We start from the raw sequence: 13,472 nt of genomic DNA on the forward strand, positions 1-13,472 counted from the left end.
TGGTAACTAGGCAGGAAGCCCACAGGGAGGATTCTAGGGGTTTTTTTTGTTTGTTTGTTTTGTTTTGTTTTTGCTTGTTAAATTTCCATTTTAAAATGTTTTGAAAAATTATTTTAAAGTGTTGTGCATGTGTGCATGTACATATGTGTGTGAGGCCTTTGTGAGCTGCTTTGGGTGCTGAGAACGGAATCTGGGTCTTCTGCAAGAGCAATTTTGTCTTCTTCATCACTGAGCCGTCTCCCCCACCCATTACATTCTCTTTGGGATTAGGTGAACAATGAATGCTTATTCTGCATAGAACTATTCTAGGTTAAAGCTGTTCTTTCTCACTAGTTCCAACTATTGCTTGAGTCTCCAGTGTGCCACATTCCTTGGGCGTCGCTTCTGCTGTATTTAACTAATAGGAAGGGTTTTGACCAGTGAGGGTGTTTGATGGTACTGGAGAATGAATACCTTTTGCTTTTTGAGACACGGTCTGTCTGTATTCCAGGCAACTCTAGAGCTCAATGTATCGTTCAGCTGAGCTCAGACCCTTGCTAACACTGCTGTCACAGCCAGGGAACTGTGTGTGGGGTAGGGAGCAGGGCGACCAGCTGACTCAAAGCTCTCCATCCCCAGAACCTGTTGCACTTGATGTGGTAAAGGGAATTTATAGGCGTGATCAAACTGCTGATTTTGAGATGGGGAGATTGTCTAGGCAGGCACTAAAAGCAATCAAGAGAGGCAAACAGAAAGCCAGGTGGGGTGTCACAAGCCTGTGATCCAGAATACCAGGAAGTATAGGCAGAAGATCAGGAGTTCAAGGTCATCCTCTTCCTCCTCTACAAGGTGAGTTTGAGGCCAGCCTGGGCTACATTAAAAAAATACAGCAAACAGCCGGGCGGTAGTGGCGCATGCCTTTAATCCCAGCACTCAGGAGGCAGAGGCAGGCGGATCTCTGTGAGTTTGAGGCCAGCCTGGGCTACCAAGTGAGTTCCAGGAAAGGCGCAAAGCTACACAGAGAAACCCTGTCTTGAAAAACCAAAAAAAAAAAAAAAAAAAAAAAAATACAGCAAACAGAGGGAGATAGGATCAGAGTCAGGATGTGCCTCTGTGGAGCATGGCAGCTGGAGGAGTCAGAAAGGGTCACAAGCCAAGGACTGCAGAAACTTCCAGAAGCTAGGAAACTGTCCCGAAGCCTGCAGGAGGAACCAGACCTGCTGACACCTTGACTCCAGTCAGTGGAACTGACTTTGGACTTCAGGCCTCCAGAAACTGGCATGTTCTGAGTCACTGAGTGTGTGGTTTCTGGTAACAGTGACCAGGAGACGCTAACACAGATGCCAAGGTAGTCAGGAAAGAGAAATGAGTCTTTTGCTTGGAACACGGGACAAGTCCAAGGTCTCCTGTGTCCCCATCTGTAAAGTTAGGGAGAGCCAGGTACCCCGTGGTCTGATAAGATCAGCTTCCTCCTTAGACATTAGCCTCTCTAGGCCCATAGGGTGGGTTCACAGTGACAGAAAAGGACGAGGAGAGTTCATTCACTGGGCTGCTCTCCTGGCTGGCCCGGGGTTGGTGGCCCCGCAGAACCTGGAAGATCACCAGTTGTCTCTGGTTTCAAACTTACTTCTGCTCTACTTCCTGAAGTTCTTTCCATAGAGCCCAGACCAACTGTGGCCACACTAGGCTGGCTGGCCCGTAGGTGCAAGGACCAAGGTCCACCTGGGCAGTTGGGCCCAGTATGACGGCTCCTCCTCCCTTCCACCTTTCCCCTACATTCCAATCCACTCAGACTGGTGAAATCTGGATTGGGGACAGCAGAGCACAGGCCACTATGGTGAATAAGGCCAATTTCTCCTTTGTATGAACTGGGACATGTCCCTTCAGGGCTGTAAGAAAGGTTCCATGCCCATCTAGTGGAGAAAGGGACTTGGCAATGCAAACTTTGCCCAAGATCATACCATGACGTGCTGATTTGCCTTGTAAGCTAACTCAAAGGCCATGCAGGGGCAATAGACTCCAAACCACATGTGAGTGTTAACGGTTCTAGACTCTAGGCATGCACCGCAGCAGGGAACAAAGCCCCCAGCACGGAGTGGGTGGATAAGAGCCTACGGAATGAAAACAGTGAGTGACATGCGCCAGGCAACAGGGCAGGGAGCAGAGGCCGGCTTAGGTGGGGACCAGTCTAATTCTAAGACAGGCAGTGGAGGTCTCACAAAGGTCAAACCCAAATACACAGGACAGAGGGGCAGAGCGCTGATATTCCTAGGGATATTCCTGGTGAACACTCCTTCACAGTGCCTGAAAGCCAGTTCAATTGCTGGTAAGGCTGCTTCTTCCAGCTGGCTTAGAGGACAAGGCTTGAACAGGTGGGAGAGCAGGCTGGGGAGCTAAGTCAATCAGCCAGGACCCAAAGGAAGGAAATTATTCACCTGTTACCCTAGTAACGAATTCCTGAAATAAGTAGTATTGATGTCCTAGCCAATTCCCAGAACCTTGGATGGCAAAACCCACAGATACTAATTCTCACACAGATGTAGATGTGGGTGGGGCCAGCTCCCAGTCTCCAATGGTGGATGCCAGCAGGGTCCTTGGTGTTTCTTAGCTTGCAGACATAGCCCCCAACCTCTGCCTCTTCATGTAGAGTTGAGTGCCTCTGTCCCAACGACTGCCCCCTCTTTATAGAGTATCAAGGCCATCGAGATGGCTTAGCAGGTAAAGGTGCTTGCCATTAATCCTGAGGACCTAAATTTAACCCCTAGGGCCTGCATGATGAAAGGACAGAACAGACTCCCACAAGCTGTCCTTTGACTTCCCACATGCATGCGCGCGCGCACACACACACACATACACACACACACACACACACACACACACCACACAAAATAAATATGTAATGAAATTTAAATCAGGTCTATATGTATCCTAGCTTACCGTGAACTTGACCTCTCAAATGCTGGGATTACACCATGCCACTTTTTATTCTTGTCAGGATAATCACTAATCACTGGATTTGGGGCCCCCTCCTAATCTAGACTAGGCTCGACACACTGGGAACCACCACAGAGGACAGAAGGCAAAGGAGCTCCAGAGCCCTTGGCTTGCTGAAGCTGAGGCAGCTTGAGCACCTGAAGTCCTTCTGACAAGATGAGGAGCTAGGGACCAGACTGTTAGGGTACCTGCGGCAAGCCATAACATCTGTTCCTCCCTTCCTTCCCAAGCAGCTGGGCCTGCTGTCAGGAAATGCTAGCTCCCTTCTAAAGAGCCCAAGTCCCATTAAACTCTCGCTTGAATTCCCCCAATACCTGACTGACTTGTTTCTATGGTTTAAAAAACTGCAGTGCCAACTTCACCCTAAGATTCCGTCTGCAGAGATTCTATTCCTAAATAAGGTGATGTTCTGAGGTTCTTGGTGGACACAAAGTTCTAGGCCACTCTGTACAGGTGGTTCATCCCAGTTCCACGCCTGGGCACACCCCACAGCATGTGTGTGCCAGAGCCCCTGTGCTGTTTCCTGCCATCTCCACAGTAACCTGGCCTGGCCACTGGGTGCCCAGGAAGACCCTGCACCAGAGACTGCAAAGGTTTTCCCTGCCACAAGGCCGCAGCCTCTCCTAGAGACAGAACGCAAACCACGCCCATCAGGGGGACATTCAGGTGCTGGAGGCTGAGCAGAGAGCCCCAGGCCTGTCTGTGTGTGCTGGAGCCCTGTGCAGCTAGCTGGGCTGCGGGGACCAGAAGGGAGGGTCCAGCTAGGTTTTATGGGGACTGAAGCTGACTATTTCAGAGGCTTTTGTTAAGGAAAAAGACAACTGGAGGCATAAGCTTACAATCCCAGCAATTGGGAGCTGGAGGAAGGAGGATGGACTCTGAGTTCAAGGTCAGCTCTGTGCTATGTAGCAAGACTGTCTCAAACAAAACAAAAGAAATAAAAATATAACACACACACATACACACACACACACACACACACACACACCAAACTAGGCACTACACCAACACAGAGACCCTTGGAGTCAAGATACTTTGTGTGTCTCCTCTCTAGCACAGAGGCCCAGCACCAGCTGAGCCAGGGGACACAGAAGACAAGTTTCATGGCTTCTTGGTACCCTGCCTGTGGGGTCAATGATCTTAACCAAAGAGCCTTCTCGAGTCTCTTATTTTTGGTTTTTCAAGACATGGTTTCTCTGTGTAGCCCGGGCTGTCCTGAAACTCAGAGATCCACCTGTCTCTGCCTCCTGAGTGCTGGGATTAAAGGTGTGAGCCACCATGCCAGCACAAATTACTCAGGTATGTTTTCACTCAGCTGGAAGCAGGTACGAACTTGGGGATAGATCTGCCGATTCACAAGGGAAATACCGGATTCACTTCACTCTAGTAGAGTTGTTAACAAAAGGTTTCCCAATGGTTACACTTGACCTTTCTTGCCACTGGAGGCATCTGCTCCAGATTCTCAGCAAACCTGGATGTGGTCCCTTCAAATGGTCATTTTAATGCTCTAGTGCATGCTGGCACCCATCTCTTTCCTGACAACTCACACAACAGGGCCCTTTGTCATGCTCCCACCTCCTCCTGTAAAGAAAATATATTTGTGTGGGTGCATGTGTGAACCACAGTATACATGTGAAGGTCACAGGATAACCTCAGCACATCAGTTCTCTCCTACCACGGGGGCTCAGGTCCTCAAGCCTGGTAGCAAGTGCCTTTCCTAATGAGCCATCTCATCGGCCTGTAGGATATCTTTTTTTTTTTCTAAGATAGGGTTTCTCTCTGGCTGTCCTGCAACCAATTTGTAGACCAGGCTGGCCTCGAACTCAGAGATCCACCTGCCTCTGCCTCCTGAGTGCTGGGACTAAAGGCATGTGCCACCATGCCCAGCTGTTATTTTTAAGTTAAAAAAAAAAAAAGGATTTTTATTTATATAGCATGTTTGTGCATGTATGCCACACGTGTGCAGGACCCACAGAGGAAGCCGGCCCTCTGGGAGTGGGGCTGCCCAACACAGGTGCCGGAACGTGCTCTCAGGCCCCAAGCCATCTCCCTAGGCTGTAATCACTTTCATGAATTCATTTTGCGGGTTTCTGTGTTGATGTGAATGTGGAGGTCAGAGGACAACTTGAGGGAGCTGGTTTCCCCCCCACCTGTGGATGCTAGGGACAGAAATCAGGTCACTAGGCTTGATGGCTGCCCAGTTTGCCTGCTGAGTCTGCCCTCTGAGCCATTTCTTTAGTCCCCAAGTGTCATTTTTAAATTGGATCCTCGTCTTGAGTTACAGGGTGTAATACACTGGTTCCTCCCAGCCTGTGGCTTGTCGCCTTGATGGAGGTTTTGGGCAACGGGAACCAGATTTGAAGGTTTTAGGTCTGGGAATCACTCAGGTATGTAGGTCACTCAGAAAAAATGGAGGGGAGCAGGGGAGACAGACACACGGAAGAGCTTTGTTGAGAATCAAGGTGAGAAGCGATCAGGCAGCAAGGTGGCTGTGGTGAGTGAGCAGTGGGGCCCCAGATGGACCTGAAGGTAGGTGGCGTACTCCGACGGACTAGACTAGAATGAGAGGGTGGGAAGGAAGTAGGTTTTTACTTAAATCCCTAGAAGAATGGAGCCACCCTTTGCCGGGGTAACAAAGAGGGAGAAGCAGATCTGGGAGGAAAGCCAGGACCCAGCCTCTGACATGTGACACTTCAATGCCCGTCAACTGCTCCAGTGGAGATGGTGAGCTTGCACAAAGAGCAAGCCCTCTAACAAAGCTCTGAGGAGACAGGCTGAGTAGGTGTGACAGAGAAAGGTCTGAGCTGACCGGCCTCTCGCACCCGGGAGGCCTAGGCAAAAGCAGCCTGTGGTGCCTGGAGACCATGTGAAGAACAAGCTCCCTGAGGAAGGGGAGGCCCATGCCACAGATGGAACAACCCCACAGCTAACCAACACCCACTAAAGACCACGTGCTCTCAAAGCTGAGGTGTAAGTATGTAGGCGATGGATAAGGGAAATGTAGATGTCCCCCAACCCCCAAGCCCAGAGCAGAAAATTCCTGACTCCACTGTCACATTGAAGCAACTTTATTAGAAGGCTGCTTGCCTTTGACAACTCCAGTTACAGCAATAGAGTATGCAGAACGGTGATTTTTGCATTGATCTTTGCATCCTATTTGGATTTTCCTCATCAGGCTGTTCTGGGACAATGGAGGCACAATTGCCAAGTGGCCAGCTGACCACTCATTGAGCAGGGGCAGCCGTGGGCCAGGAGGGAGCCCGGGTCAGAGGTTGGGGGGCAGGCCACCTGGCCCTTTAGTCCTCGCCCATGTACCAAGATCCCAGTGAAGCACCCACTGCCTTGCCATTCCAAAAGGGCAAAACAAAGACATTCTCAGTCCAGGAAAGGACGGTAAACGCCACCTTTCCTGCTACCCTACCCGGCCCGCCAGGGGATGCTCTCCACAGCAAGGGTCCTCCCTTGTGCCTTTCCTTCTGTTTCCAGTTGGGAGAGGAGTTTCTTTGGACAGACATACTGTCTGTGTAGGTAGCAGGTAAGGTCACTCTGTGGCCACTGTTCCCCCATCTCGTCTCCCCACCCCCACCAGGTGGTGATGGGAAGGTACACTCAACCATGAACATAAATATGAATAAAAAATGAACTTGACAATGACAGGCTATTAATTAAACAAATCTATAAAAATAGTTAGGACATAACTCTGTTCAAATAAATACAAAATAAATAGGCTCCAAGCAGTGTGATACGCCGTGTGGAATGTGAGGCTGGTCCCACTCGGCCCACAGGACCTTTGAACAGACTTTAAAGCAGCCAGACCACTTCCCTCCGCACCCCTTCACCCCCTTCCTGCTGTCTCTCAAGTGCGGCACATGCGCAGTGTCCAGCTTGTCCTTCTGAACCGAATCCTTTCCCCAGTGAGACATAATTAAGGCCTTCAGCATGTTCTCCTCATCAGGACAGCACACAAGGGGCAGATGCCCTGCCCCACCCTCACACCACACAACGGAACAGTAAGTGTGGTGCCAGTCCTGACAGGGATTAGGGACAGCTCAGAGGACGTGAGGCCCATGCAGGCAGCACAAATCCTCTGGGATCCAGGTCCTAGACTAGCTTTCAGCAAAGCCATGCACCATGGTGCCAGGCAGCCAGTGCCTGAGTACCCGGGCACATCCAGGCAGCCTTGCTGGTGAGCTCAGAAGAGGCCAGGATATAGGTAGGGTACTTCTTCAGCTTCCCGTACCACAGGTCCACAGGATGCTGCAGCCTGGGAAACAGGTCTGGAGGAGCAGCACTGAGGGAGAGGGACAAGAAGTGGGACAGGCCCACTTCCTACCATAGCACATCCATGGGAAAGACATGAGGGGCACAGGAATGCTCTTTGGACCACAGGAGGGTGGCTGACAGCTGGCTGGCTGGCTGCGTGGACGAGAAGATGGATGAGCTAAGCTGGCCTCCAAGCTCACTATCTGGCAGGCACTGCAGAAAACGTCCTGTCTCTAGGTGCAGGAGCCCACATCCTACTGACCTCTGGACTCCAAGGAATGTCCACAGGTCTTTCTTGGAAGGGACATAGGGTCTGCCAGGTCAGCAGGACCAGCCTAGAGCTTGCCAGTCCCTGCCCCTCCCCTGTGGCATCCTGGGTTTCACAGCTTGGGTAAGTCAGCTTAGTGTTGGCACATTCACAGAATGAGATGGCTGCACATCCTGGGCTGTAGCCCAGGATCACCAAGTCCGCCACCCTCCCATCACCGAGACTGCACGCCCAGAGTGATCTTCAGGTTCTCGTATACCACGTAGCTGATGCTCACAGCCGGAATCACCTTCATGAAGTTGGGGGCCAGCCCCCGGTATAGTCCAAAGGCCCCCTCAGTCCGCAGAATCTGTTTGAAGAGGCTGCTCATGGTTACCTCAGGTGCGCCCTCAATGGAGGCTGTGGGAGAGAGGCCACTGGTCAGATGCCACCTGTCAGCCATCCCAACTACTAGGGACATGAAGTCAACACAGGACCAGCCTTACCTTGTGCCTGCATCCGGGTCCTGACCAAAGCCAGTGGGTAGCTAGCCAGCTGGCCACAGGTACTGGAAATAGTGCCACAGGCCAGGAGAACGAACACACCAGGGTCTGCACTGTTCACTGCATAGCGCTGCAGCCAGGTATTTTTCAGTGTCTAGAGGCAAACAGAGGTGAGCCTTAAAGAGCCAGTGTGGGAGAGACATCCTGGGGGTAGGGCAGTTACTGAATCCACAGGAAAGCTGTTTCCTATCACATGGGATTTGAGAAGCCAATGTGAACTGATCCACTTGGGTAGAGCCTTTTGCATCCGCTGTCACTTGGGGTTCTTGGCTAGGACAGGGATCAGGATGCGGGTAGAGGGAGCACTATGTTCCCATACAGAGCACCTGGCTCTGTGGTATGGAGTCTGAGGAGATCTGTGAGCCCCCAATAGTCACTGAGTTCTGGGATCTGACCCTTAGAGGGTACAGAACCTGGGACAGAGTTCATACTCGCTGTGCCAGAGGTGTGGGTGATGGGAGACCATTGCAGTGAACAGCTGACTGCTCTCTCTCATCTAAGCATCTCCATCAGGAGGCTGTGGGTACCAGGCAGGTGCTGAATTTCCCTCTCTGGTCCCAGGGCCTATGCCTAATAGGGCCTCACCTCATAGACAGCTAGGTCGATGCCAGCATAGGGAATGATCCCCAGCATGTTGGGGATGTAGCCTTTGTAGAAGGCAGCTACACCCTCTTTAGCCAAGATCCTCCTGGCACAGTCCAGCATGCCCGAGTACTGGCCTGTCTTCCGCAGGGCCATCCGGGTCTTCAGAACCTACAATGAGAGTGACAAAAAGCATGAGCATAGCCCATTCCTCTCTGTGCCCCATGTGTACTGCCCACTCCAGGACCCAGGTGACCCTTACCTCCATTGGGTAGATACTACTCTGGGCAATGGCCCCAGCCAAGGAGCCTGCCACAAGCCTTTCATGGATCCTCAGTGTCTCCTGATCACTACCAACGAGGCGCTTCATCTGAAACAGGAAAACACAAAGGGATGCACCTAGGGCCCACAGCACCTCTCCCGGCCCTGCCCTTCCTCTCACAGCCAGTCAGCTCTGGATGAAACCTGTGACCCTGAAGCTACTTTATGCTGGCCCCAGACGGAAGGGAGTGGTAGAAGAGCTGGTGTCATCCCCAAGCCTCCTACCTACCTTGCTGTCCTTTGGGTACAAGTATTGGCTCTAGCTTCAGGGACCTCAGTCCAGCAGATACCACACGAGCAGCTACTACCTGGCAACCCTCTCCCAGGTCCTCACCTGCTCATATGCCATGAATTTGATGGCTGACTCAGGGGCAATTTTGAGGACATTGATGCCATTGCCCCGCCAGAGAGACTTGGCGCCTCCTTCTCGAATCATCTGTGTGAATCCGCCTATGATGCACATATTGTTGCTGCGGGAGGCATGGACCTGAGGGGGAGAAGAGGTGAGAGGAACTCAGCAGGACTGAGGGCTGCCACTGTCCACCTTGGGAGAAGCCTGGCGTTTTCAGAACACAGGAAGGCTCTTCCCTCTGAGTAATTTGAAGAATAACTTAGCATCCTGAGGATTCAGCAGGCAGGGCTGGATGTTTTTGTTTTAGTATTATTATTTTTGACAGGCTCTTATACTATATAGTGCAGGCTAGCCCTGAATTTTCAATCTTCTTAAGTACTAGTATTAGAGGTATGCCCCATCAACCCAGACAAGAGAGCTCATAATCTCTGTATACATCCCTGGAATTCTGTTAAAAACAAAAGTGAGAGGGAACTGTTCAAGTTTCTGTTTTCTCAGAGGCTCTGGGAGGAGAAATGGCTGTTCAAGGCCACAGAGCTGGGAGGAGGGGCCAGCCCAAGCGAGATTAAGCCTAAAGCTCTTCAAGTCGTTTGCCTCTGTCTGTTTCTGGAAGATAGGGGGAGATCCCTCTTAACTTATGCCAAGGGGAATGGGGTGGTGCCTGCAAAGTACTAACTCCAACTCCATTAGCTGGATGGGAAGTTTGGGCTTTTAAAGCAGGGCCCCGGCTGAGGAAGCCAGGGGAAGCTGAGCCACCAATGAACCATGGGTAAAAATCGACTTCCTGCTCACCTGCATGAGCACCTTTAGTCTGCCCAGGGGTCTTCTAGGGCATGTGCTGTTTCTGGGCAGGCCTCCTGGCACAAGAAGTGCCAGAGAGAAGCAAAATGAGGTTAACGGTCACTGTGCAGACAGACCCAAAGTCCATGAGTGTCCACATGTGGGTCATTTCACAATGCTTCCCCTGACATCAGACAAGCTTATCTCTGCCCTGTGGACGTGGAGCTGCATGCCCAGGAAAGGTAGAGTACTGCTACCTGATGGCCTCTGGGTCATGAAAGGTTCTGTTCACCCTACCTTCCATGAGGTACCCTGTCCATCCTGAGATGTGCTTAAGGAATTCAGGTCCTGGCACACTCCAAGAAACAAGCCCATGTAAGGTGATGCACAGCTTAGGTTTCTCATATAAAATTAGATCAGCTAAATGCAAAGGTCACCTAGGCCTGGATCTACTGGTGCCTGCAAAGCATTAACTCCATTAGCTGGGGTGGGAAGTTTGGGTTTTTAAAGCAGGGTCCCAGCTGAGGGAGGGAGGGGAAGCTGAGCCACCAATGAACCATGGGTAGGAATCTGCCCACTTTCCTGCTCACCTGCATAAGCACCTTCAGTCTGTCTAGCGGGGCAGTGCAGGTTCTGGAAACTGCCCCTGCCCCACCTCCAGCCACCAGGTGCCTCCACCACATCCCTGTCTGCCTCTCTTCCACTGTGAACTCATCTGGGACTGTCAGATTCTCACCAACATCGAAGATCTGTGGGAAAGACAAGCAGAGACATAGCCAGCTTTACTCAGGACATCAGTGGCCAAGCTGCTAGCCCAGCGATGGTCACTGCCTTCCATCCTCTCAAGAGGCCACACAAATGGTGAGGATAAGAGGCACTGAAAACTCACTGGAACTCTTGCCCTTTGCTCTGACAGTGGCTGCAGCTCTTGACCTTGTCTAGAGAGGAGCAGGTAATGACCGGAGGGGAGAGCGTTACAAAACTGCTGGGTTGCCCTCCTAAGGCGGCTCCTGCAGCTTGCGGCAAGGACTGCAGGGATGGAGCACAAGGATCAAGGATGGGTATAAACCTGTAACCTGATGCGGAACCAGATTGCGGGAGGACAGAATGTTACGCAAGGCCTCAGCAAGCAAACTGCTGTGCTGCCTGCGTAATCCTGTCTCTCTGGAACTGGTCCTGGTCAGCTCTGCTGACCTCTGGGCTGCAGGCCAGAGACAGGCCAGAGACAGGCCAGCTGTTGTAAGCTGTAGAATCAGCCACTTACTTTCACCCAAGAAGCCCTGACCTGGTACTGTGGGAGCAGGGTGGATAAAACAGGAGTAGGGGGGTTAAGTCAGAATGACACTTCTAACTGTGGAACCACATCTGCATTCCTGAATGGGGAACCTTGCTAACTGAGTGGGAAAAAAAAAAAAAAAAAAAAAACAAAAAAAAAAAAAAAACAGTATGTAGGCGCCTAAAGGGCATGCTTATTAAAAACAAAAACCAAAAAGCCAGAGTCTAACTCTGTAGCCCAGGCTGCCCTTTACCTCATGAGGCTTCTCTGTCTCAGCTAGGACATGCTATTTTTGCCATAGAGAGAAATGATACTAAAAAAGAAACCCAGGGAAGGCGGAGGTGTCTATAGCAAGGTTTCTTCCCCCATCCCAAGGAGGACAGACTGTATGCTTCTGGGAGAAGCAGCGGCACTGGGAAAAGACATGTGGAATGGACCGCGAAGGACAGTGGCACATGGGGATAGGAAGGTGCTCCCAGTGAAGGGCCAAGGGAATAGTCATGCTGTTCAGGCTGGTCAGTGTGGAAAGAAGAGGAACATATAGCCATATTTGGGCAAAGGGGGACAACATCTCCTGGCTCAGGCCTGGCTGGGGAAGGAATCCCTGACGCCAGTCAAAGATGGCTGCCTGAGTGGACGGTGGGGTGTGTGGCCTCACCGTTGAGTGCTTCCAGTACAGGATGATCTCCGGGATATTCTCCACGGGGTGCAGGAGATGGTAGTCCCTCCACTCATTCCAGTCGATGGTCATCGTGCCATTCTTATCCATGCTGTAAGGCAGGAGCAGCATGGTTACTCCCGTGTGTCACACCCCGTCTGCCAACTGTGTGCCCCACCACAGGATGAAGGTAGGTGCCGTGGCCACTGAGGAAACCACAGGCACCATGTGCCCATGAGAAAGGGTAGGGTGGCTCGATACCCCATTTTCTACAAAATGGAGATATGCTGGCCCACAAGAACCCCATTCTGATCAGGGAGGGAGGCAGTCACGGGGTGACACAGATACTTACTAGGTGACAGGGCCCCAGAAGTGGCCCGTTCGTATTCTGACAGACAGACAAAGGAGGATGCAAAGGAGAGAGGAGAAACAACACAAATAAATGCTTTGAGCAGGTTAGTAAAGCAAGCACACTCCCAAGGACACTAGGGGCCAACACAGCATGAGGACAAAACCTTTAGTGAGGGGCAGAAGTAGGCTCCAGGGGCTGCTGTCCCTGTGGCCAGCCGGCTCTGAGTACAGCCAGGCACAAACTGTTCTATCCGAAGAGCTTTCCGGAAGCCCTCTGCCCATGAGTGAGCCATCTTTCTGGCCAGCATATGTGGCTACAGAGTGAAGAACAAGCCACTAGCAGCAATCAACTCAAGGACAGGCAGAGAAAGTGTTCCAGGGACACTTCTCACCAACGTGAAATGCTTACAACTCAGCTTGTCATTTTAAGGGTCACTGGCAAATGGGCTAATTCCAGATTTGTGAGTCTTAGAGTAGGGCTGCAAACCTCAGGAGAAGCTTGCTTTGGGAAGGGGCTTATTCATCCTTCCAAATCACAGGACCAGTTTCAGGGCAGCAGGTTAACATGAACAGCACGTGGATTAGACCAAAAGCCATTAAAACATCCCAGAGAATGGAGCTCACCCACACTCACCTCTTAAGAATCTTCTCTGCCTGCTGTTCAGAGATCTTGACACCCAGGTCCCGCAGGGACTGCATGATCTCTTGAGCATCGATTCGTCCTGTAACAACAAGGGCCATGAGCAGGGTCTGGCATTTTGTAAGTCAGAGCCCTGCCCAGCAGGGGAGCTACAAGCCAAACTCACCATCATTCTTTTTGTCTAGACTCTTGAACACCAGCCTCAGCTTTTTCTCGTGATCTTGGAGGTAATGTACAAACTCTTCAAAGTCCAGTTGCCCATCAAGGTCCTTGTCACCTGCTTGCACAATTTTCTAGAAAACCAATGTAAAAACTTGAGTTTTGGCTCACCAGCCTCTTGTCACAATGGGGAAATAACTGCTCTCCACAGGGACCCAAGATGTCCTATTGCTAAGGATATACCAGCCCATGGGAACCCCATCATGTCAATTTTACCCACAGCAGAGTCACTGCTTAGGTTCCTATT

At 51.3% G+C, this 13,472-nt stretch overlaps 1 protein-coding gene across 3 annotated transcripts in view; it reads right to left on the reverse strand.

Annotated features, from left to right (window-relative positions):
* Nucleotides 1-6,025: 6,025 nt before the first annotated feature.
* The window catches only part of Slc25a25 (solute carrier family 25 member 25), a 36,367-nt gene continuing 28,920 nt past the window's right edge, over nt 6,026-13,472 (reverse strand). For all 3 annotated transcript variants that reach the window (XM_059260061.1, XM_059260062.1, XM_059260063.1), the window contains exons 2-10: nt 13,173-13,299; nt 13,001-13,088; nt 12,016-12,127; nt 10,672-10,830; nt 9,284-9,436; nt 8,891-8,998; nt 8,632-8,799; nt 7,990-8,140; nt 6,026-7,903 (exon numbers count right to left, since the gene is read on the reverse strand). In XM_059260061.1, coding sequence (XP_059116044.1) covers nt 7,719-7,903; nt 7,990-8,140; nt 8,632-8,799; nt 8,891-8,998; nt 9,284-9,436; nt 10,672-10,830; nt 12,016-12,127; nt 13,001-13,088; nt 13,173-13,299 — 1,251 coding nt within the window. In that variant the 3' untranslated portion in view covers nt 6,026-7,718. The remainder of the gene's footprint in view (nt 7,904-7,989; nt 8,141-8,631; nt 8,800-8,890; nt 8,999-9,283; nt 9,437-10,671; nt 10,831-12,015; nt 12,128-13,000; nt 13,089-13,172; nt 13,300-13,472) is intronic.

Source organism: Peromyscus eremicus, chromosome 4 (assembly GCF_949786415.1).
Source record: "Peromyscus eremicus chromosome 4, PerEre_H2_v1, whole genome shotgun sequence".
NCBI classification, from domain to species: Eukaryota; Metazoa; Chordata; class Mammalia; order Rodentia; family Cricetidae; genus Peromyscus; species Peromyscus eremicus.